We start from the raw sequence: 23913 nt of genomic DNA on the forward strand, positions 1-23913 counted from the left end.
CCTGACTTCTTTGCCTCCAGCTATCACTGCCTATACCCTCATCTCCCCCTCCTTCATATTTCACAAAGGTCACTCCCCCTACCTGAAAGCCTTAAAAGCTGCAATGTTCATCCCAATAAAGGAGACCTTGACAACAGAACTTTTGCTTGGTCTCCTTCTTCTCTTCACCCCCATTTTGGCCCACAGGTAGAAAGCCTCTTCGGGACCCTGAATAACTGGGTCCCCGCTGGCGGGGACAAGTGGCGCCCGAACACAGGGACCCCGAAGCAAGGCCGACTACAGGACGATGGAGATAAGAGAGCTGCAGCGGGAATCAAGGACTCTTCAGGCCGCATCGCTCATGCATCGCTGGAGAGGGAAGTAAGGACCGGTCGAATAATTGTCGTCTAATTGCCATGGGGAAGGTATGGATTTAGGAGGCTTGTTTCATAGGAGAGATCAAGCGCTCACTCAGGGAGAGAGGATTAAGAGTTAAGAAAAAGGATTTAATCAAGTTTTTTTGTTTTATTGATGAAAGGTGTCCCTGGTTAATTTTAAGCAGTGTGGGGCTAGCTTAAGTAAAACTTGTAATAAAAAAGGGACAAGGTAATGGTAAAGTGTTTTTGCATATGCGTTCTTTTAGAGTTATATTTTAGTCTTTGGACCCTGACTAGAGATAGTTTACACCCTAGACATGAGAGAGAATGGGTTTGGGAAAAACAGTCCTCCCGGACTCTCCGCAGATGCTTTGGAGAAAGAGAAAAACCTTTTCAGAGCTCTCTTAGGAACAGAGGGAAAGCAGGAGACGTCCTGCCTCTCTGCTGGCTCCTATTGGAGAAATGCTTATTTCTAGTTCTGGGTTCCATAGGTAGGATATGTGGGTCCCTATCGTGGGACACCATCTAGTTTTTTCCCTCTATGTCTATTGTGTGTCCTTGGTGCACCAAGCTATCCATGTCTGTCAGTTTATGTCTGTGGTCTTTGTTTCTCGTTGTTTAAATGTTTTATGTTTCGTGTTTAAAAGAAAAAATGATAAAAACTTTATCTGCCAGTCGTTCACACCTTGACTTGGTTTTAACTCGTTTCAAGAAGGGAACAATGCATAAAAAACAGTTTCAATTGGCTTTTGGAGCCTACATCTGTAGCTAGAAGCCTAAGTCTGCTGGACAAGCTCCCCAGGGGCTGGCTAAATGTTTATACTAGCTGATCCTAAAGACACCAGGAGCTTCACAGCTTAAAAGGTGTAACATTGGTAACAGAAAGTTGGCTTAAAACTGTAATTTGGATATGAGCCAACCTAGGGAAACAGGTCCAAATTGAGGTAATATTTTTATGGAATTCTTATTCTAAAAACCAGGCTTCTAAAAGATTTTAGGGCAATGTCTCTTTTTTGAGGTATTGGAGACCGCACCATCGTGCGTTCGTATGTAGGAATTGGCAGTCATAGCCAAAGTTGTGGTTTGCCCTAAAGTTACTGTATTTTGATGCTAATTCCACTGCCCCAAGAACAGCTGCCTAGTCACATACTCAGAATTCAGGTGACTTTCCAAAGTTGTGGCTGTGCTCTGGTGTTACAAAGAGATCTTAAAGATTGTGATTAAAGATTGTCAGTGTTACATTGACTAACTCAAACTTATTTATAATTAAGAAAAAAATCAAACAGGTAGAGATTGTTACAGGATTTAAAAAGGATTGATGAGGTTTTAGAACTTGTGAGAGCATTACAGCTTGTTTGCTTATCCAACTGCCATTTCAAGATAGATTTAGAGGATTATTTTTATACAATTTGTTTACATCCTGGCGATTGTGAGTTTTCATTTCGTGAGCTTGCTTATAATTTTAGAGAGCCCATAAAGTGATATCATTAAAATTTTTACTAAAGAATGGCTAATAGCCTTATATTATGTAATTTTGTCGCTTCTTCAATGTAAGAAGTTAGAACTTTAAATCTTTAAGTGTATATAGAAATTTTTACTACAAACTTTTGCTCTCTAAATGAGCTTTAATATTTGGGGAGTAGCTGTTAGACTACTCCAGAAAAGAGTATTTAAAACTAATTTTAAGCTACTAAGGATATGTTAGTTGGCTAAGTACCTCACCTTACCAGAGGACTTAGGTCTTTGTTTGTTATCCTCATTGGAGATAAAGCTTCAGTTGTGTTAATACAGAATTGTAGGCTAGAGTCATGGAAGTATTTTAAAAAGCCAAACAACAGTTAATTGGTTATTACAAAATACTGATATTTGGCCTATTACATATACAAATTTTTCAGGCAAAATTGATAATTTTACTCTTTACATGTTTTTGTATTTCCTGTATATTTGTGCATGCAACCCATAGGAAATGCGCTTACTGTATTTATAGGTGGTTCATCTAATGAAAAGGCTACACGTATGATTGGATCACTTGTTTATTCTCTTGAGTTTCTGCTGCTTCAGCACAGATTATTAAATTCCTGGCTTTAGCCACTGTTTTTATAATGTTAAAAAAATCAAGCTTTCAATTCACATACTGATAGCCAATGTGTGGCTTGTGGTTTACGATTGATTTCAATTACTTAATGCTTTATTAGAGACAAGTTTTCTACATGAAATCAGTGAGTGATTTCAGTGTAAATTGTCTGACAACTCACTGTCCTTTCAGTGCTCTGGCTCAGACAACTAAACAAAACCATAGACCCAGCTCTTTGAAAATGGTAATGGAGTTGATAACACACCCTCTTGAAAAGAGGAAGACTCCATTTGCTTACTTTCAACTCCCAGCCTCACCCTACCGGCTCAGGGATTTCTAGTGCGACTAAATCTGGACAATATTTATAGGATTTGGCATCTCTAATTAATGCTTATGTTTAGGTAAATAAAGCTGGTGAGGGGCTGGAGAGATGGCTCAGTGGTTAAGAGCACTAAGTACTGTTCCTTTATAGGCCATTTAAGAACTCAAACTGGATTGCCTAGACCCCTTAACAAGGGAGGACAATGATACCAGACAGATTATAGGCCTTACATAGGAACAATTAGTCAAAAAATCTCATTCTTTATATATCCAAAACAGTAATGCTGGAGACAATAATTTGGTATAAAAGTAAATTTATAAATACAAGTGCTCAGTGTCCTCAATTTAATCCTTAAGGACTTATCTTAATAAATAATATTTTAACAATATTTTAATAAATAAAAAGGGGAGTTATCCCTGTATGCTAAAATATGCTCCTTTTATTTCAATTTTAAAATTTGGATGCCAAGGAACACTCTGAGTTTATGGCACCCTACAGCTAGGCATACTTCTGCCTAGGTGAAATAGAAAGATCCACATATTGGCATGATCCTGTTCAGATATTTTATATGGGGAAGAGGGAATCTTTGTGTTTTTTCTACAGGATGCTACAGGAGTGTGCCAGCTGCCCGAGTGGCTGGTGAGACTTGCTGATCCTGTGAGCATGAAGATTCAGCTCTCCTGGTTCGGGTCCCTGGAGTCATTCCTGTGTCCTTGGAGGAATATGGAGGATTCCCACTCATCTTTTGTCATCACAGAAATTCTGGCGTTGCTGCAGTCATTGTGTCCCGTCCCACCACAGCCTGCGCTCCGACCCTCTGTGCACTGTTGCTTGGTGGAAGCTGCTGTGGACTGGGGAACTCTGCCCTGGTTTTGCAGATCTCAGACATGGTTCCATTGCCTGCTGGTTGTTCCAGAGAAGAATGACCGATCCTGAACTGTCCTGGGAAAGACCTTGGCATTTTCGCTGCTATTGTAGCAGCCATTACTGCTGCAGCCATTGTGTCTGCAGTGTCTGGAGCTACCCTCCCCCAATCTATTGTTAGGCAAGCACAGTGGGTGAACTTTCTGGAGTAGTTGCTAACAATTGGGAATTCTAAATTTTATTACAGGAGAGGCTTGACTAGGTCCTTGGTGGTATGGCCATAGCAGCTGAGGAGAACCAGATGAGGTGCCCACTACTTATTGGGAGAGGCTCAATTTCCACAATCTCTTATATTAATGCCATCTGGCTCCTGCTCCTTCGCCCCTGGGCTCAAGTAAGAGGAATGAGAAGATGATCCAATGTAGCTTTCCTCAGTGACGGGCAACTTCCTCTGACCCTTGACCAATCTAGACATGGAGCCTTGAGGGCGACAAGGTGGTCCTATGACAGAGAGGCTGGGGTTTGAGAGGTCGATCCTAAGACAGAGGTGGCTACACCCCGTTTAAACGTGTGGGCCGGTCAAATGCTCCTCTGCCCAGTTTCTCCCCCAATAACACACACGTATAGCCCAGAACGGTGTGTTACAGCATAAGTTCATTCCTAGCCATTGGGGTGCAGTCCTAACTGCAGGAGTGGCTTGCCATGGCCGAGCTGGGCACTCTGTGAGGCATGTCTGATCTCTCTCAGACCACTACTTCCACCTAATGTTTTTTTTTTTTTTTTTTTTTTAAAGAAAAATGGGGGAGATGCACGGAGCCATATTGGATTTGGGCCTAGCCGCTTTTTGACTGCATGGTTCAAAGTGACTCTGGGCTGTTTGGCCACAGAGACTCACCCCGAAGATGACTGCCATAAATCTTAAGATTGTTGGATAAAGCCTCTCCCATGAATTTACGGCACAGGAGTATAACATTCAAGGGATGCCTCAGCTCGAGCAGATACCAGTTATCTCCTCAGTCAACACCCAGTGTCTCCACCACCTGACCTCATCGCCTGACTTCTTTGCCTCCAGCTATCACTGCCTATACCCTCATCTCCCCCTCCTTCATATTTCACAAAGGTCACTCCCCCTACCTGAAAGCCTTAAAAGCTGCAATGTTCATCCCAATAAAGGAGACCTTGACAACAGAACTTTTGCTTGGTCTCCTTCTTCTCTTCACCCCCATTTTGGCCCACAGGTAGAAAGCCTCTTCGGGACCCTGAATAACTGGGTCCCCGCTGGCGGGGACACCAAATAAACAAAATCAGGAAAGGTACATATAACAACAGACATTGAGGAAATCCAAAGAATGATAAGGACAGACTTTAAAAACCTGTCCAATACCAAATCTAAAAGAAATGGATAATTTTCTGGATACATACCACTTTACTATAGATAAATCAAGATCAGATAAGCAATTTAAATAGACCTGTTACCCCTACTGAAATAAATGCAGTCATTAAAAGTCTTCCAACAAAAAAAGGGGGGTCAGGTGGCTTTAGCACAAAATTCTATCACACTTTCAAAGACAAGCTCATGCCAATACTCCTCAAATTATTCCACAAAATAGAAACAGAAAGAACATTGTCCAGTTCGTTTTACGATGTCACTGTTATCCAGATGCCCAAACCACCTAAAAACCCAACAAAGAGAATTAGAGACCAATTTCCCTTATGAACACAGATGTAAAAATTCTCAATAAAATGGTTGCAACCTAATCCAACACACATCAAGAAGTTTATCCACTTGATCAAGTAGGTTTTATATCAGAGATGTGGGGATGGTACAACATATATAAATAAATGTAGTCCACCATATAAACAAACTGAAAGACAAAAAACACATGGTCATTTCATGAAAAGGCCAACACCCCTTCATGATAAAAATTCTGGAGAGCTTAGGAATATGGGGAGATATCTCAACATAGTAATGGCAATTTACAGAAAGCCCATAGCAAACGTCAATTTAAATGGAGAGAAACTCAAAGAATTTCCACTAAAATAAGGAACAAGACAAGGTTGTCCTCGCTCTTCATACATATTCAATATATATTTTAAGTCTTAGCTAGAGCAACTAAGGCAACTGAAGGAGATGAGGGGGATACAAGTTGCAAAGAAAGTAGTCAAGGCGTCTTTGTTTGAAAACATGATAATATAAATAAGTGACCCTGAAAATTCCACCAGAAACTCCTACGGCTGCTAAAATATCTTCATTAAAGTACAAAATTAACTCACAAAAATCAGTAGCCCTCCCATATACAAATGACAGATTGAAATAGATATCAGGGAAATACCACCTTTTACAATAGCCTAAAATAGTATAATATATCTTGGATAAGTCCAAATAAGCAAATGAAAGACTTGTATAAAAAAAAAACTTCACGACATTGAAGAAAGAAATTGAAGAAGATATCAGAAGATGGAAAGATCTCCCATACTCATGAATTAGTAGGATTGACATAACAGAAATGACGACCCTACCAAAAGCAATCTACAGATCCAATACAATTCCCAATAAAAATTCCAACATTTCTTCATAGATTTGAAAAGCACAATTTTTCAGCTTCATATGGAAACACATACACACAAAACCAGGATAGCTAAACAATTCCACAAAATAGAAACAGAAAGAACATTGCCCAGTGGCAAACAAGAGGGATTTTTATTAGTTTTGTCAGAAGATTTCACTGTTCCTGATTTCAAGCTGCACTACTGAGCTTTAGTAATAAAAGCAATATAATATTGGCACGAATACAGAACCATTCACCAATAGAATAGATCTGAAGACCCAGATATAAATCCACACACCTATGGACACCCGATTTTTTTTAAACAAAGCCAGAAATACACAGTGGAATAAAGATATCGTCTTCAACAAATGGTGCTGGTCACACTGGATGATTGCATGTGGAAGAATACAGAGAGATCCTTAGGAAAGGAAAACATAATAAACAGTTGTACATGGAAGGGGTGTAGCTGGTGGAAGATTGAGTCAGGTGGGGAAAGAGGGATAAAGGAAGAATTATGGAGAGGGACAGGTGAATTTAAGGGTTATTTGATAAGTAATATGAAAACTTAATACACTAGAAGCTTCCTAAAATAAACATATATGAAGGTGAACCAAAGGAAATCACCAAATAACAGTGGAGGCAGAGACCTGCTTGGCCACCTCTTGTGACCCAATGTAGTTTCCATCACCAGAATTGCATCACAGCTAGTTGAGTTGTTGGTCAAAGGGGTCTCATGGGGGACCCACGCTAAACCACCCAAGCTGATGCTAAGACTGTAGCATATATAGTTCTATATGGACTATATAGTTTGTGCTCTCCACAAACTGGTATATATTATGGCTTCCAGTTTTGTGTTTTTATGAGATCCTTGAGTGTGCAAATGGCTGGGGCTCTGATTCTTGTGCCTTCTCTCAGGCTCTTTTCTTTCTGTTTATTTATCCTGTCCATCTCTAATGTGATAGTTTTTGCTTTGTCCTACTATATTTTACTTTGTTATAATTAATTATTATCTCTTAGAAGCCTGTTTGTTTTTAATGAGAGGCAGAAAGGGGGTGAATCTGGATGGTAGGGAAGGGGAGGGAGGGACCTGGGAGGAGTAGCGGGAGGGAAGCCATAATCAGGATATAGTATATGAGGGGGTTGGAATCTATTTTTAATAAAAGGGGGAGAAAAGAAAAACTCAATTCAAAACTATTATGTAATACCACGTCATCCTCACTAGGATGTTTACGATCAGAAAGATAATAACAAACGTTGGCAAGGATATTGAGAAGCAGAAACTCTCATACATTACTGGTTGAAATGAAAACTGGCGAGGCTGCCTTAGAGAAGCTTTGCCATTCATCAAAAGGTGAAGGAACTTGTGGTGTCCTTCAACAATCCTGCCTTCCATCCAAGAGAAATGTAAACATACATTTATATAAAATTAATATGTGACTTGAAGAGCACCTACACACATCGGACAAACCCCACCCAAACACCTGTATAACTAGGGGGCAAAACAAAGTGGTTGGTTTCTGACTTAGGCAGAAACAACAGCAAATAGCCTCGCAGGTGTGATTTTTAAGAGGAAAAAAGGAGAGGCCTGTGCTGGAATGCTCCAGGATGCAGAACGCAGTGGTATGTTTTGGTTGGGCATCTTAACTAGGACAGCCGGAAGAGGGCTTCTGATGGCTGGACTCCCGTACTTTGATAGTTGGACCTTGGTGATCAGCCAAGAATGAGTCTGACTAAAGAAATTGTCCAAATAAAAGAAAAGACCTTGGTGGCTAGCTTTGGGCATGTAAACTATGGTTTACGAGGCAAAGGCAAGGGGAAAGGGCAAACCTGTCGGCATCATGGCTGTCATGCTAGGGCCTGCTAGAGCCTTTCCTGAATATTAGTTGCAGCGTTAGTTATAATAACCAAAAGAAGAAGCAGCCCAAGAGACTATCGATTGACACATATGTGATGGCTAAGGAAACCCCCATTTTGTGTTAGGCATCCATTCTAAATTCCCAAAATACAAGCTGCAGGCAACTCTGACTTCTTGCCCTCTCCTCAGAATTGTAAAACAGCCAGGCTGTCTTTTGTAAACCCACTCTTGGTTGTTTACCAGGAGGCAAAGCAGTTTCTCCACCCTGTCAGCAGGGGGAGACAGAGACAGCTCCTCACTGAGGGGAGCCAGCTTTTGGAGCAGCGGCACATACCGGAGAAACCTTTAAAAACACTTCCTCTAGCCCATTCTGTGCAGCTCGTCTTCCGTTTGGCTTTAAGGCTATTGTCCTGCTCACAATCACGACAAAGTCACTTAATTAGAATTTGGATTGAGTCTGTGGGGTTTTCCCCCCACTGTGGATTCTAACTCTAACAAATATGTGAACGAATGCAATGTCTTCCAGGCAATAAAAATACTACATGGCCATAAAATAAGAACTAATGCTTACGGTGTAGGTGAACCTTAAAAGCCTTATGTTTCACGAAGAGATATTTCCAGAAGGGCATATGTTCCGTGCTCCCGTTTGTATGAGATGGGTCTTAATAAGCAGGTCCACGGGGTTAGGAAGATTAGCAGTCGACAGGGCCGAGGAAGACGGGTGTAATTCCCGATGGGTTTCATTTTAAAGTTATAAACATGATCCAAATGGATTATGGTGCTGGCTGTAAAACTGAAAATTTAATGAAAACAGTGTGTGTGCACTTCACATGAACGGAGTTGACGACTTCCTTTTTTTTTTTTTTTTCCTTTTCTTTTTTTCGGAGCTGGGGACCGAACCCAGGGCCTTGCGCTTGCTAGGCAAGTGCTCTACCACTGAGCCAAATCCCCAACCCCGAGTTGACGACTTTCAAACAGTGTCTTCCTGGAGATGCCACCAAGGTGCAGCCCCTCTCTCCGTGACTCTTACATCATTGCCCTGCCAAGCTTCTTCCCTGTGCGTCTTTCGCCTTACAGACTGGGCAACTTGTGAAAATCAGAAAAAAGGCTCACCTCGGACTCTCAGAAGACGCTGCTGTCAATCCCTAACTGGTGAGGTAGCTTCTACATGCATTTTGGTTCCACCTCTTTAAATCTGGTTTCCACGTCTCCAATATGCCGAGATGACTTCTCCATTCAGAGAGTTGTAAAGACTAACCGCGTGACACTGTGGAGAAAGTCTGACATCTAAGCTGCTGGCTGTCTGGTGGCACCCATCTGCTCTGGCTTCCTTATACTCTGACCCAAATATCATGTGAAATGAGATGATCGGCCCAACAAGGAAAAGTGCAGACAGAGCTGCCAAGTGCTTCATTCAGATATGATGGAGGGCGGGTGGGTGAGGTTTAGTTCAGAGGGCTCAGGGATTCCTCTAGCGAATGGGACTTTTTGGAACTGTCAGAACCTTTGTCATCCCTTGGCCCTTGGTCTTTGGCTCTTTCCCTTTTTCATCCAGAAGGCCAGAGCTCCCAAAGGCCTCCTTCCAGTTTCTGACATAGGATGGGAACGGGGAGGCATCACTGGAAATAAAAAAGTTCCAAGGCCGCTTGCAGGCTACCCAGGCCCCAGGAGCGCAGCATCTGCAACATGGGGATCCCCAGCATTGCCTTTACTACTGCCCTTCAATATCACGTTTCATGAGAACAAAAGTTCTCATTTATTTATGTCACAGTTTTTTAACATTTCTGCCATTCTCTGATGAATATATTCCTGCCTATTCCAGAATAAACACCTAGGACATTTAATTAATATTTTTAAAAACCTAGGCCAATATGGTGTGACCATGTTGTTTGTAGATGAGAACATTTCACAATCAACAGTTAGCCCAGACTTCCTTCAGAAAATTCAAATGTCGCCGTGTACGTATTATGGATTTCTGAATCTCCCGTACAACATCACGGTGATCGATTATTGCAGCCTCTGACTCGTTTCATGATAAAGAGCAAGAAAGCTGAGTGAAAAAGAAATCATTCTTTCTGGCAGTGCATGCCATGGAAACGTTTTAAAGGAGACACTGCTCTTTTCTGAACCCAAGTCTTACGCGCTCTTACCTTTACGGATGGACGTGTTTTCAAAGGGACCGGATAGGTTTACGCTCTCGTTTGGGGGTGTAGCATCCTCAGAAATTTGTACTGCATAGGCGTTTGCTCCGTCTCTACTCCTCGGATACGGATATTTTATGGCTTCCTGTGGCCTGTCTCCAGATGAACTTGTGAAGGGCTGCTGATCCAGTTTGCCGGAGTTACTTTTAATTGCTGCCTTATGAACCAGATGTTGATGATCTCCTGAGCTGAAGTTGACCGGCTCACTGACCTCCAAGTCTATTTTCCTGGAACAGAAAACCTGTCATTCATGTCCTGGTAGCCACACTCCCTCCCCACTACCTTACTATCCTTATAACTTTCAAGTGATTTTCCCCCCCCTATTTTTGATGACGGTAGATCCATTCATATCACACATTCACATTGTATAACAAATGCCCATTAAGTGAATAAGCAAACACCCGTGAGACAGACCCCGTAGAGTAGATGTTCCCAACATGTGGGTCACAACCCCATTGACAAGCCTCTATCTCCAAAAGTCTTTACATTATGATTCATAAAAGTAGGGAAATGACAGTCATGAGGTAGGAATAAGAACAATCTTATGGTGGAGGGGTTACCACAACATAAAGAACTGCATTCAAGGGCGGCAGCATTAGAAAGGCTGAAAACGACTAGTGGAGAGTAAAATAATTTTCTTCCTATTCCGGAATGGACCTTTGAGTTCACTCATCAGGGAGTTAAAGGGCCTGTGGAGATTCCTCCATGGCTTCTGTATTCAGTGGACTTACCCTGGGGGGGAGACAGTACATCAGAAGAGCAATGGTATTAAAGGCAACGTAAGTGAGCCAGGGACGTGGGAGGATGTGGGTGCCCTCTGTGATACCCAGAGGAAACCACAGGGAGTGGAAGAGGCTGCCAGACATTCTCAGGAAAAGTGAAGGCAAGGCCGGAATTGTTACAGGACTTGGGCAAATAAAGAGGTGGGGAGAAAGCTTTCCTCGATAGAGCAGTCGCCCCGGGCCAGATCCAGAGGAATCATACAAGACAGACCCCAGACACTGGAGATGCTCACATCCCAGGATATGGAAGTTCATAGTGTAGTGGGGTTAAATAATGGAGTTTTGGGATTTTTGTCACTTGGGAGGTAGGGAGGCTGGAATAACCTAAAGAAACTACCCTTTGTAACCTCAGTGACATCGGCATGTTAGGAAGCTGATAGTCTCCTAATTATCCTCTGCTGGGCCCCTGGAAACTTTGCTTTGCTTATAAAAAGAAACTGCGGGTGGACATAAGGACACTGAGATAAGTTGGCTCCAGGTTCAATCCGACCTCAAAGTTAAGAGTTTTCTGTGATCATACTTAGAAGAGAGGAGGACAGGAAACACAGAATAGGAATGGCAAATGGAAGTCAAAATGACACAGATCCTGTGAAGATGATTCTAGAAGCAGCTTGGAACAAAGCTGGAGAATTTGGGCAAAAAACAGATTTTCTAGTGGAGTCTCCAGAGAAGAACATGGCCCTGTTGGCACCTTGGTTTTAGCCCCGTGAAGCTGGGACTTCTGACCTGCAGAACTATAGGACAGTTGGCTTGTTATGCCTTGTGACACACAGTCTGTGCAGAAGTGTATCACCAGCAATAGAAAACTATTCCGTGGGCCATCACTGAGGGTTTATAAAGACCCCTCTACCTACAGTGCAGAGAAGGAACAGAGGAAGCCAGTGTGAAAACAGAGACTAGAAATGGTGGCTGGGGAAGTTGGGCTTGGCTGCTGGGCTTGACAACCAAAACGCCAGTCTCCAGAGACCTCTTTTTTTTTTTAAAGATTTATTTTATTTATATGAATACACTGTAGCTGTCTTCAGACACACCAGAAGAGGGATGGTTGTGAGCCACCATGTGGTTGCTGGGAATTGAACTCCGGACCTCTGGAAGAGCAGTGGAAGCTCTTAACCACTGAGCCATCTCTCCAGCCCCAGAAACCTCTTGAAGAATAAAGGTCAACACTCATCTCACGACAAATGCGAACTCCCTTTCCTTTCCTTTCCTTTCCTTTCCTTTCCTTTCCTTTCCTTTCCTTTCCTTTTTTCCTGTTGTTGTTGTTGTTGTTCCAGGACAAGGTTTCTCTGTAGCCCTAGCTGTCCTGGAACTCAATTTGTAGACAAGGCTGGCATTGAATTCAGACTTCTGCCTGCCTCTGCCTCTGCCTCTCTCTCTCTCTCTCTCTCTCTCTCTGTCTCTCTCTCTCTCATCTGCCTGCCTCTCTCTCTCTCTGCCTCTCTCTCTCTCTCCTCTGCCTCTGCCTCTCTCTCTCTCTCTCATCTGCCTCTGCCTCTCTCTCTCTCTCTCTGCCTCTCTCTGTCTCTCCTCTGCCTCTGCCTCTCTCTCTCTCTGCCTCTCTCTGTCTCTCCTCTGCCTCTGCCTCTGCCTCTCTCTCTCTCTCTCTCTGCCTCTCTCTCTCTCCTCTGCCTCTGCCTCTCTCTCTCTCATCTGCCTCTGCCTCTCTCTCTCTCTCTCTGCCTCTCTCTATCTCTCCTCTGCCTCTGCCTCTCTCTCTGCCTCTCTCTGTCTCTCCTCTGCCTCTCTCTCTCTCTCTCTCTGTCTCTCCTCTGTCTCTCTCTCTCTCTCTCTCTCTCCCTCTCTCACTCTGCCTCTCTCTCTCCCTCCCTCTCTCTCTTTCTCTCTCTGCCTCTCACTCTCCCTCCCCCTCTCTCTTTCTCTCTCTGCCTCTCTCTCTCTCTGCTTCTCTCTGTCTCTCCTCTGCCTCTGCCTCTCTCTGCACCTCTTTGCCTCCCGAGTGCTGGGTGGAATTAAAGGTGTGTGCCCCTACACCCAGCCAAAGTTGGGAGATTTCAAGCAAGCCCCCTCCACTGCTGCCTACTTTTCATCTCACAAGGGACAATGATGGGGCAAGAAAAGGAGACTAAGATGGTGAAGCCAGGGTAGACTGATGGCCAAACAGGAAGTAAAAACAGAAACAAAAACAAAAACAAAAAAACAACCAACCAAACAAGCAAAAAAAAACAAAAAACAAAAAAACCTGTCAGGCTCCTGGAGAAACAGATGGCATTTAATAAAGATGATCCTTTTCCTCCAGTTAGTCTCAAATGTTTACAAGATTCAGTAGTGATTTCTAGTAACACCAAAGTTCATCAGCTTAAATACATGAGAAAAATCAAGAACAAACTTGAAAAAGGACTACAAGAGAAGCAGTAGTGATTTACTTTTGCAGAAATAAAATGCATCCGTACATATGTATATCATATATACGTATAATATAGAGCTATATGATTAAAACTGTAATACCGGTGTAGCAAGAGATCAATGGGATGGAAGAGAGTTCAGGGACAAATTGATGTATATATGAGAATTTGATAAATTTGATAATATTTGACAAAGACGAAACTTCAAATTATGCCCTTAATGTTAGAACAATTAGTTACACGTTCAGAAACAATAGTTAAATAGCTGCTTTTTTCTTTCATTCAAAGATCTGTTGCAGGCTGTGGCGGCTTGAATGAGGATGCCTCCTTCCTATAGACTCTTATGTTGGAATATTTGGTCCTTGGTTGGTGGACTGTTTGGGAAGGATTAAAAATTCCTGTAGACTGTTGGAGGAAGTGTGTCACTGGGAGTGTTCTCTCCCTGTCTCCTACTGTGCATAGAGATGTAAGCTCTTAGCTCTAGCCTCTTCCTGCCACTATGCCTCCGCTTTGCCAGCATGGGCACTAAGCCTGAAACCATAATCCCAATTGAATGCTTTCTTTTCTAAGATGCCTTGGTCATGGTGTTTAGTCACAGAAATACATAAGTAACTAATACATAGGCGAACTGAAAATATTTTCAAATCTAATAATAATCATATATACTCTATTAGGAAATACAAAGAATGTATGGATACAGTTATAAAAATGATACCAGTTCAAAGAGAAAGAGAGAGAGAGAGAGAGAGAGAGAGAGAAGTATTTGACAGATTGAAGGTACAGAGCAGTTCAGATATTAAACTATTAAACACTTTGGATTATAAGAAAATTTCAACAAATCTGATATAAGAAAATGATAAAATATTTGCAAAGTTTATTGTGCAGAGAGGGTAGTGAACACAAATAATCAATTCATAAAAATGTAAGTTGCCAGTAAGCCTGGACGCTGATGCCTTGCAAAACCACCAAAGACCTGTAAATAAGAGCAGTAATGAAAGGCATCCAAAGATTACAAAGATGATTCTCATGGCTGTTAAGACTATAAAGAAATGGATAATCTGGGGACATATCATCACTCCCATGAGTCCACGTTTCTTCTACTGAGTTCCCTCTTCCACAAAACAGTCAATAGGTTTAATTTAAATAATTGCAAATTTAAATATATTCAAAATAATCTTTCCTTGTTATTGCTGGAAATATCGGTATAAGGCGGGATGGGTTCATTAGAGGCTATCCGTCATGGTGTTCATGATTTTCCTCTTGATTTTAAGCAAAATTAAAATATTTTTGTTACCTCAAAGCACTCATGGGCCCTAAGCATTAAGTCAGTTATAGACAGTGGATTGTCACACTTGAGGTAACCCACCTCATTTCTTTTTATTTTTTCCAGAGCTGAGGACCTTCTGCTTTCTAGGCAAGCGCTCTACCACTGAGCTAAATCCCCAACCCCCCACCTCATTTCAATATAAAGCTTTGTGCTATCTACCAGAAACCCACATATGTAGCACTTTAGGCCCCACAGCTATAGTTGGAGTAATTTATTCTATAAACACACGAAGGCAAAGGTCTATGTGAAAGAAAATTCAGTATATCAATTCACTGTTTATAACTGCCAAAAATTTATAACGACCTATTACCCATCAGTGGGGAAGCAGACTAATTGTGGCACAGACGCAAAAACATCATATGCATACACACACATATGCACCAATGGGGACTTCACTGTGAAGTCAGTTTTGAATTTTGAAAATAAAATTTGAGAATAATATTTAGGGAGATCGCATTAATGTTCACCCCCCTCTCTGACTGAACAGAAATACAGCAAATGGGATTGATCGTCATTCTGATACAGCTCGGTTGGGAGTGTACTTAACTTGAATGAATTTTTACAGTGGCCATTTATCCCAAGTAATAATTTCGATAATATTATATTTACATTTTGAAGACAAAGGAAATATTCCCCTATATGATAAAGTCTGGAGCTTGTCTATGAAAGGAATCTTCACACAAAGCTGAAGGTCACTGAAAGATGCTCAAATGACCAAGCTGGTGTCCACGGCGTCCTGCAAGTCAGAAGCAGAAACAGATTTTTTTTCCAAAGCAGCTAAAGGCAAAAGCAACAAAAACCCAAAAGCAACTGAGTCTTCCTCGAAGAACTATATTTGGTTTGTTTCCTGAAACACAAATGAGGTTTTCACCTGGTCCTCAAGCTTCTCCTGACTGCTGAGCCAGCAGCCATCCAAACAGCCAGGCAGGTAGTAAAACTGAGAAGCAAGGTTCTGAGTGACAGTTAAGAGAGTGGCAGTTGGAGCATGGGGTGAGTGGATCCTTTTTCTCACAAAGAGGGGTTCCAAACCAAGCCCAGTCAACCTTCGTGCTAGTGGGCACACTCTCTGTTGGGTCTCAAGAAGGCCTACCCTCAGGTCTTCAAACCAACTCCACGTCACAGAGCGAGAGGCTCTGTCCACGTGGAAGGGATCCTTCCACTTATGCCATCACTTTCTTCTCAGCAAGAAGATGCTCATAAGATTCCATTGGAGGTCACCGTTCAGAGGTCCTGGGCCATTATTCCAGATGAGTAAGACTCATTTCTAGTAAAGGATACACTGATCTTTCTATAGACCATGATGAATTTTGTGTCTCCTCCCCCATGGTGGGACAGTGCTCAAAACAATCATGGGTCCTAAGCATTAAGTCAATTATGGATTGTCACACCTGAGATATGGGACGTCATCAAACACCTAAATCAGGCTGTTTGGTAAGGGAAGGCCCATGACCAGGTGAGTAGGTACCATGAGCCCTTCTTCTCTGGGATCCGTAGAAAGGGAGGAGAAACTTGCCCTCTATGGAGCTTTCTACTGACTCAGCCATTAAATTCAGTCTGTTTACTACGTACCGAGAGTGAAGAAGTGAGAGAGCTATGAAGAAGACATTCCTTCCCTGCACAGTTGGCAGAGACATGTGCACTGTGTGTGTTGGTAAGAAAGAAGCAAAGGCTTTAGGAAGGAATTGTGATCTAGGATTAAGGAGGTGGAGATGAAATCCTGGCTGGTTCTAAGGACAAAAGTTGTGTTAAACAGGAAGGTTGTGGGGAAGCACAATGCCAGCAAAGAGAACAGTACCCCAAGCAAGAATGAGACTAGGGGGGTTGGGGATTTAGCTCAGTGGTAGAGCGCTTGCCTAGCAAGCGCAAGGCCCTGGGTTCGGTCCCCAGCTCCAAAAAAAAGAAAAAAAAGAAAAAAAGAATGAGACTAGGAAGCAGGATATCTAACACAGAAAGAGGTTCCATGGTGCTTGAGTTACAGCACAGAACATCCAGAAGGCTTGTCTGTAGTGGAAGACGTATGCTGGCCGCTCCTCCGAAAACCTCTGGCCAAAAAGAGTCAGTAAAATATCTCCCTCTGTTACCATACTTTGAACCTCAGATTCTCACAGGCCCCATGAATTATCTCTGTCCAGGCCTCAGTTGCTCTATTTTGTTGGTGTAAACAGTCAACTTAATTGTATGTTTTCCCCTCCAAAATGCAGTTAATATGATTTCTTTTTCACATGTCAGGATTGTAATGAATTAAGTACAGTTTGGTCAAAAGAAATCCTCTCCTCATCAGCCTCATATTCTACACTATGCAGACTTTTTTTTTATATGTAACAGGTGTTTGCATTCTTATATGTGCTAACTGGTTTAGAACATCAACTCTAAGACGTATAGCCTCTGCCGCCTTTCACTTGACAGGCGAGTAAAGCAAGTTGAACTCATTGCAGAATCTCACCCGTTTAACAGGTAGGGCAAAGACACACGTGGTTTGTGAATCCCCTGGTGGCCTCTAATCATCAGAGAACAGAATGTGATCATCTTTTTTGAAAGCAGCCTGTGGTGTGTTTTATACATCTACTCTGTGTTTTTAATCCTAAGAGTTTTCACTAGTGAACAATGGAACACGTAACTATAAGTCCTGCAAACGGTAGCACATGCTGACACTAAGAACAACCAAGGAAATGCCCCATTCATGTGAGATTTTAAGGCCTCCAGAGGCATTTATTTGTGCTTTAACACCTCATGGACGCACAGCACCGTCAACATTTTCTCACCCATCTCACTTGTACTAACTTGTCTATGTGATCCAGTCCAACCCTTCCCTTGGCTCCAGACTGGTTATCTCTCATTGTGTGCTATGGTTTAAATATATTTCCCAAATTCTTTTTTTTTTTAAAGATTTATTTTATTTATATGAGTACACTGTAGCTGTCTTCAGACACACCAGAAGAGGGCATCAGAACCCATTACAGATGGTTGTGAGCCACCATGTGGTTGCTGGGAATTGAACTCAGGACCTGTGGAAGAGCAGTCAGCGCTCCTAACCACTGAGCCATCTCTCCAGCCCTATTTCCCAAATTCTTATATGTTAGCTTAATTGCCCGTATAATAGAAAGTATTCTGCAAGGGCAGGATGCTGTCAATAACCCTATGCAGTTTGTGATGCCTATGAACCACAACAATGGCCAGCATGGCAAGGTATCCCTAAAGGTGCAATCGTGGTCCTCGCATTTGGGTGGTCTGATTGGACTTAAGAAGGAGGGAAATTAGGCTTGGTATTAGAAACCTAGTCAACCACCCAGAGGCAGTGAGGTCATGCATCTTAAAGAGATCCTACTACTGCCTTTTACTAGTTCAGAGAGACTCCCAACTACATTCTAAAACATCATTATGCACACAAGTAGTGTAGCCATCTCCTCTCGTCAAAGAAAGCTCCCCGTTACAGAAAGCAGAGACTATTACAGAAAACCACAGCTAGACATTCTGAAGAAATCAGCGAGTGTAGGGAGGTCAGTTCCCAAGGGGTGCATCTACCACAGAAAACTGGACAAAAGGCTCAGGGAACATCATGGAAGAGGAGGCAGAAAAATTCTAAGAACCAGAGGGGCAGGTAGTTAAAGTGTGACTGTATTTCCTTGAAATGTCTGCACAAACTAGACCTAAACAATGGCAATGTCAATGGCAGTGCTAATACAGAAGGGGAAAAGCCTCGTGGGTCCAACATCTAGACAATTATCTACAAGTAATTAATGATTGCTGAGAGAAAGATGATTATCTTTTCCAGGGATGAGCCCCCAAATATATCAAATATAAACTATTCAGCCCTGAAATAATATACACAGAAACAACAGAAACAGACTCAGCAAGTTGAATTTATATGTTTGTGCATATATGTATGCATAACGCATATATATATATATATATATATATATATATATATATATATATGGTCATTAGGACTGGAGAGATGGCTCAGTGGTTAAGAGCACTGACTGCTCTTCCAGAAGTCCTGAGTTCAAATCCCAGCAACCCCATGGTGGCTCACGACCACCTGTAATGAGATCTGATGCCCTCTTCTGATGTGTCTGAAGACAGCGACAGTGTACTTATATATAATAAATAAATCTTAAAAAAAAAAGAGGCCATTAATCTGAGAGGGAGGGAGGGTATATAGGAGGGGTTGGAAGGGAGATATGATGTAATTTTATTTTAATTAAAATATATTTAAAGAAAAATTAACATTTCTTAAAAGTGGAACACAAAGGAATTAGTCAATGAGGGTAAAATCCTCGTGACTAGGATTCAGCTACCAGAACTATGGGGGGAAAAAAGTCTGTTTCCTATGAATACCCATCTCCAGTAATTTGTCACAGCAGCACAAATTGAGACATGTGTCTTACACATCTTCCTCTGACTCCTCAGGGAACCATGACTTGCCCTCCCTGGGCCTCATAGTCTTCCTGAAGCACCGAGGGAGGAGGGGACTAGGAGAGAGCCGCACGTGGTGTTGCTCCCTTCTCTCACCTCTTGATTTGACCCCTGACACCTTCTTTGCCTAGTAATTCCCATCGGTCCTTGCGGTAAACGTTGCTCAACTTAGGTAGCGGTTCTCAACCTCCCTGATGCTGTAACTCTTTAATGTGGTTCCTCATGTTGTGGTGACCCCGACCCTAACTATTTTTGTTGCTACTTTATTGCTGTAATCTTGCTACTGTCATGAATTATAATGTAAATACCTGTGTTTTCTGGAGGTCTTAGGTGACCCCTGTGAAAGGGACGCCTCCAAAGGGGCGGATGCCTACAGGTTGAGAATCGCTGCTCTCGGGTATCTTCAGGAGAGTTGCTGCTGCCCGGAGAAGCTACTTGTTGAGTTAGCCCCATGTGCCAAGCACAGTAACGGACAGTATCGAGCTGGGTAATAGCATCCTCACTACAGAGGAACTGAGCTCAGGAAGGAGGTACAACTGCCAACCCCTGAATGAGATGCTGTCCACTATGCACCCTGCCTCCTAATGGGAGAGAGCTTGGGGGTGAAAAGTAATTTTCCCATTTGATACTTTCGCTTTCCTCTCTTCAGTGTATTATGTGCACACATGAAGGCATGCGTGTGCATGTTTCCGTGCGTGTGGGTACCCATGCACAAGCACACATTTGTATGGGTATGTTCATCAATGTACACTCATCTACCTACATCCACGTTTGGAAACGAGAAGTCAACCTCTGGTTTGATTACTCGGGAACTGTCCCCTTATTTCCTAAGGCACGGTCTTTCTCTGGGATTTGGTTTAAGCTGATTGGACTGGGCTGGATGGCCAGTGAGCCCCAGCGATCCACTCATTTCCATCCCCCTCTGCAATGGTGTTACAAACCTGCACCGATATGCCCGACTTACTATGGCCCCAAGGGCTAGAACTCAGGTCTCCACTTTTGTTCAGCCAGCACCTCACTGACCCAACTATGTCCCCAACAACTCTTTCCATTGTTTCCAGATAAAAACAGCACAAGTATGTGTTGAGAAAATAAGACATGAAGCAAATACAAAGAGGTGAAAGAAGTCATTCCATAGCCAGCCGTATTGAAGTGAACTGTGAATGCTTGTGAACAGTTCGAAAGACTAAGTGCCATGTGCAAGGCCGTCGAAGGAGGTTTGCGCCACTCTCAAGCTTCTTTCTGCAGTGGGCAACGGTTAACACAAAAACTCAGGACTAGTTAAAGTCCTGAGAACCTATACAAGACAAATATATCCTCCTCCAAACTAACGCTCAGAGAACATCAAGAGGAGGAGGCAGAATAGAAAGACCTTTGTTGTCGTAATAATATAAAGATAAATAGGTATTGTTGTCTATTACCCCGATAGGTCCGCACCGCGGTGTCCCAAGATATCTGCTAGCTATCTTGGCAGAAACACATCCCAGCCGTACACTTTCCTACACTCAAACCCTCACATAAAAGAACACACAACACAATAATCTTTGACCCAATTGATAAGATATAATTGTCCACTTAAACATGCAAAGCCCGGTACCATCCATCCCCTGAGAACATTAATAACAACCTGTAAATACACAGAGCAGAATCTTTTTTTTTTTTTTTTTGGTTCTTTTTTTTTCGGAGCTGGGGACCGAACCCAGGGCCTTGCGCTTCCTAGGCAAGCGCTCTACCACTGAGCTAAATCCCCAACGCCTCCCTTTACAATTATTATTAAGGCCTCTCACCCAACTAGGAGATCCTATGTTCCGTTAGATAGTGAGATTGGCTGGCCAACATGTGATCCTATCTGTCTCCATTGTATAGGGCAATAGAAGCCTATGTCACTGCATTGAGCCTGTATGATCTCGTGGTCCTAGTGCTCACACATAAGCACCAGGGAAACCAGGAATGCTAAACAAACAGGGTTGTCTCCTCAATGGAGAAGATATACATGTGTTTCTGCCTGGAAAGCTGGAAGTGAATATAGTTGACAACTTGCTGGTCTTTGCTATCTGTAGGGCTGACTGCTATTGCATCTGTGTTGTGGACCCCACTCCTGGAGCAGAGCTTCAGAGCCCAGAAGTGCTGTGGTTCGGTTACAGTGGTTTCCTGCATGTGTAGGTTTCCCTGGCAGTGAACCAAAATCCTGTAAACGTGGTTGGAGACAATGGCTAAAGTGTGGCCTCATTTTAGACCGATGTTGAAGGGATTCTGAACAATCTACCCCTGAAAGGTAGAAGTTTTAAGATTGCCTCCCCCCCTAGACAAAGGTTCGGAGTAGAAGAAAAAACCGGTTAGGCCCTGGATTGTATGTTCCAGGAAGCTTCTTCTAGGACCATAGAATGGGTAATTGCATCGGCCGGTTCGACAACTCTCTCCCAGGAACTAGCTGACCATAAAGTTAAACAATCTTGAGAAACAGGAAGCTCCTCCTTGTGATTTTTCACTGGTATTCTCGATATTTTCCAATGACACCCTCCCTACCCCCTTGGGTTGTGGTTTCTTTCTTTAAATTCCCCTTCTCTTAGCTACTGGGGGGGTCGAAGTCCACTGCCCCTGCATGGGATACGAGTCTCGACCCCAGTGCACTGGTTCCTATCGATAAACCTCATGTGATTACAGCAAGGACGGTCTTGTGTGAGTTCTTGGGAGGTCGCGTCATCCCGAGACTTGAGTGAGGGTCTCCCCGCTCCAGGGGTCTTTCACCCCCTAACATGCTACTTTAAAGCATTGACTCCTTTGCTCTGAAAGCCACGGAGCAGCAAGAAATGCAGGGATGCTCCAACTGACTCCTTGACCGTCCCCTGGCTGCCCTGAGCAGTAAGTGAAGCTTGCCTTGTGAAGGATGCTGTTCCTCCCTGTGCCAGAAGAGATGGACGCCTGCACTCTAACCACCAGATGCAAGCAAGACCGAAGACTTGGAAGCCGGGTCTCCCACTAGGGTCCCGAGCATTTCCAACTGGCATCCGGATAGATTACCAGCCTCACCTCTTTTGTTGCAGACCCCTGATTTATCATGCTTTGTTTTTAAATGCTTATAAGCTTTGGTGCCTTACAGTTCTATCTTTTCAGCCCCATTCCCCTGTACTGCCAGAGATCCACCCCTGCTCCCCTCTCCAGGACAGCCCCACATTCCTCAGCCTTCATATGAAGGTGTGTGCCTAGTCCTATTGTAACTTGTTATGCCATTCAATTGATATCACTGGGAGGTCTGCTCTTTTCTGAGGGGAAGAGTAATGGATCCGGGGGAGAGGTCAAGGATGGGGAACTGGAAGGAGTGGAGGAGGGAGGCTGAGGTCTATGAAGTCAGGTGTGAGTAACGGGATATAAACCATAGGAATAAAAATCCACCTGCCAGCTGAGACCCTTGGCAAACTGCTGGCAGGTCACAGAGTCTGTCTCCTCTACAGAGCATCATTCTCTTATCCTCTTATCCGCTTATATATGCACACACACACACACACGTGTGCTCAGACACAGACATGTACGTATGAACATGTACACACATACCTCGTACAGAACCAAACTCCACTGAACATATAGTTGTTCAATAAAAACTTTACTTACCTGTAACCAGTACTTGGGATTTCCTGCATTCCTTGGGCTAGTTTCCCAGGGAGCTTTAGACTTCTACAATTATAGCCAATGTTCAGGCTTAATTTTCTCAAATTAACACACATCTCCTTTTCAGGCGAACGGTATATTGCGTCTGCTTTTGCTAATGGTTCTCCCAGAGAACTGCTAGTTTTGCTGTGATTTAAATCCAGATTTAAATGTGTCCAGTTTCTCAAACCAAAGTTCACAGAAAAAAGGTAAATTCTTCCAGCAGGCACCCCTAAGTAAAGCAGTGTTCAACATGGTCTCCAGTAATCGTCTTTGGAAGTCCTTTATGCTAGTACGCCTTATTTTAAACGTTAGGAAGGTATAACATGTCGCTTGTTCTTTATGCAAATAAGTTGATGTGAAGCTATAAAAGATATAAATATTCCAGCTCTGAATCCAACTGTGTAAAACCAAACTGTAATATTGTTTATTATAGTATAACTCATGAGAAATAATTGATAGGAATTCTGTACATTACTAAATTCTAACCCAACTCACTCATAAACACCTCACATAAAGTATTCAGTGCACAACAGTGCTATAATGGCCCAAATTAATCTCCCAAGTCCATGCTGGTTTTCAGCTTTTTGTCTGAGTGTTCTTAGTAGAGGAAATTCTTAGATCCTCAATTGGGGAGGGGGGTTTCAAGAGCACTTTATTCTAAAGTATGTCAAACAAGAATGTCAAAAGTGTCATAGGTAATATAGGAACTAATACTGGATCTAGTCTTAGCTGCCTCTCCAGCCCTAACACACCTAGCTTTTTACGTGGGTACTGAGGATTAAACTGGGGTCATAAGCCTGTGCCAAAAGAATTTTACCCATCAGGTCACCTCCCAGACTCCAAAGTTAAATAAGAAACAAGCAACTAGTGTAAAAGTGTCCTGATCAATACAGCTAAATTTATCAAATAAAAACACAGGATATTCGGGTAAATGTGAATGTCAGATAACTATTCCCTGGGCTACTCTCGCTACTCATTTGAAATTCACTTTTAACGGGAAATTCTATATTTTTCCCGCCCGTTATAAACTTAGAAGAGTGACAGGCAATGGTAATTCTGTCAGGGCCACTTCCGGCCAGTAGGTGGGGCTTCCGGAGCCCAAAGGCCTAGGTCAGCCACACTGGCTTGCCCCGCCCCGCCCCGCCCGGGGAGCCCC

General features: G+C 42.8%; 1 protein-coding gene across 3 annotated transcripts in view; it reads right to left on the minus strand.

Moving 5' to 3' along the window:
- Positions 1–15925, minus strand: part of Tmbim7 (transmembrane BAX inhibitor motif containing 7) — a 32898-nt gene extending 16973 nt beyond the window's left edge. For 2 of the 3 annotated variants that reach the window (XR_015685624.1, XM_087657964.1), the window contains exons 1-3: positions 15565–15925; positions 15303–15429; positions 10171–10448 (exon numbers count right to left, since the gene is read on the minus strand). Coding sequence is in view for 2 of the 3 variants with exons in the window: in XM_087657964.1 (XP_087514090.1) it covers positions 10171–10448; positions 15303–15304 (280 nt within the window). In the remaining variant the exon portion in view is untranslated. The remainder of the gene's footprint in view (positions 1–10170; positions 10449–15302; positions 15430–15564) is intronic. The other variant, NM_001039612.2, reaches the window with a different exon arrangement.
- Between the last annotated feature and the right edge of the window lie 7988 nt (positions 15926–23913).

This window comes from Rattus norvegicus, chromosome 4 (assembly GCF_021556685.1).
Source record: "Rattus norvegicus strain SHRSP/BbbUtx chromosome 4, alternate assembly SHRSP_T2T, whole genome shotgun sequence".
Classification (NCBI taxonomy): Eukaryota; Metazoa; Chordata; class Mammalia; order Rodentia; family Muridae; genus Rattus; species Rattus norvegicus.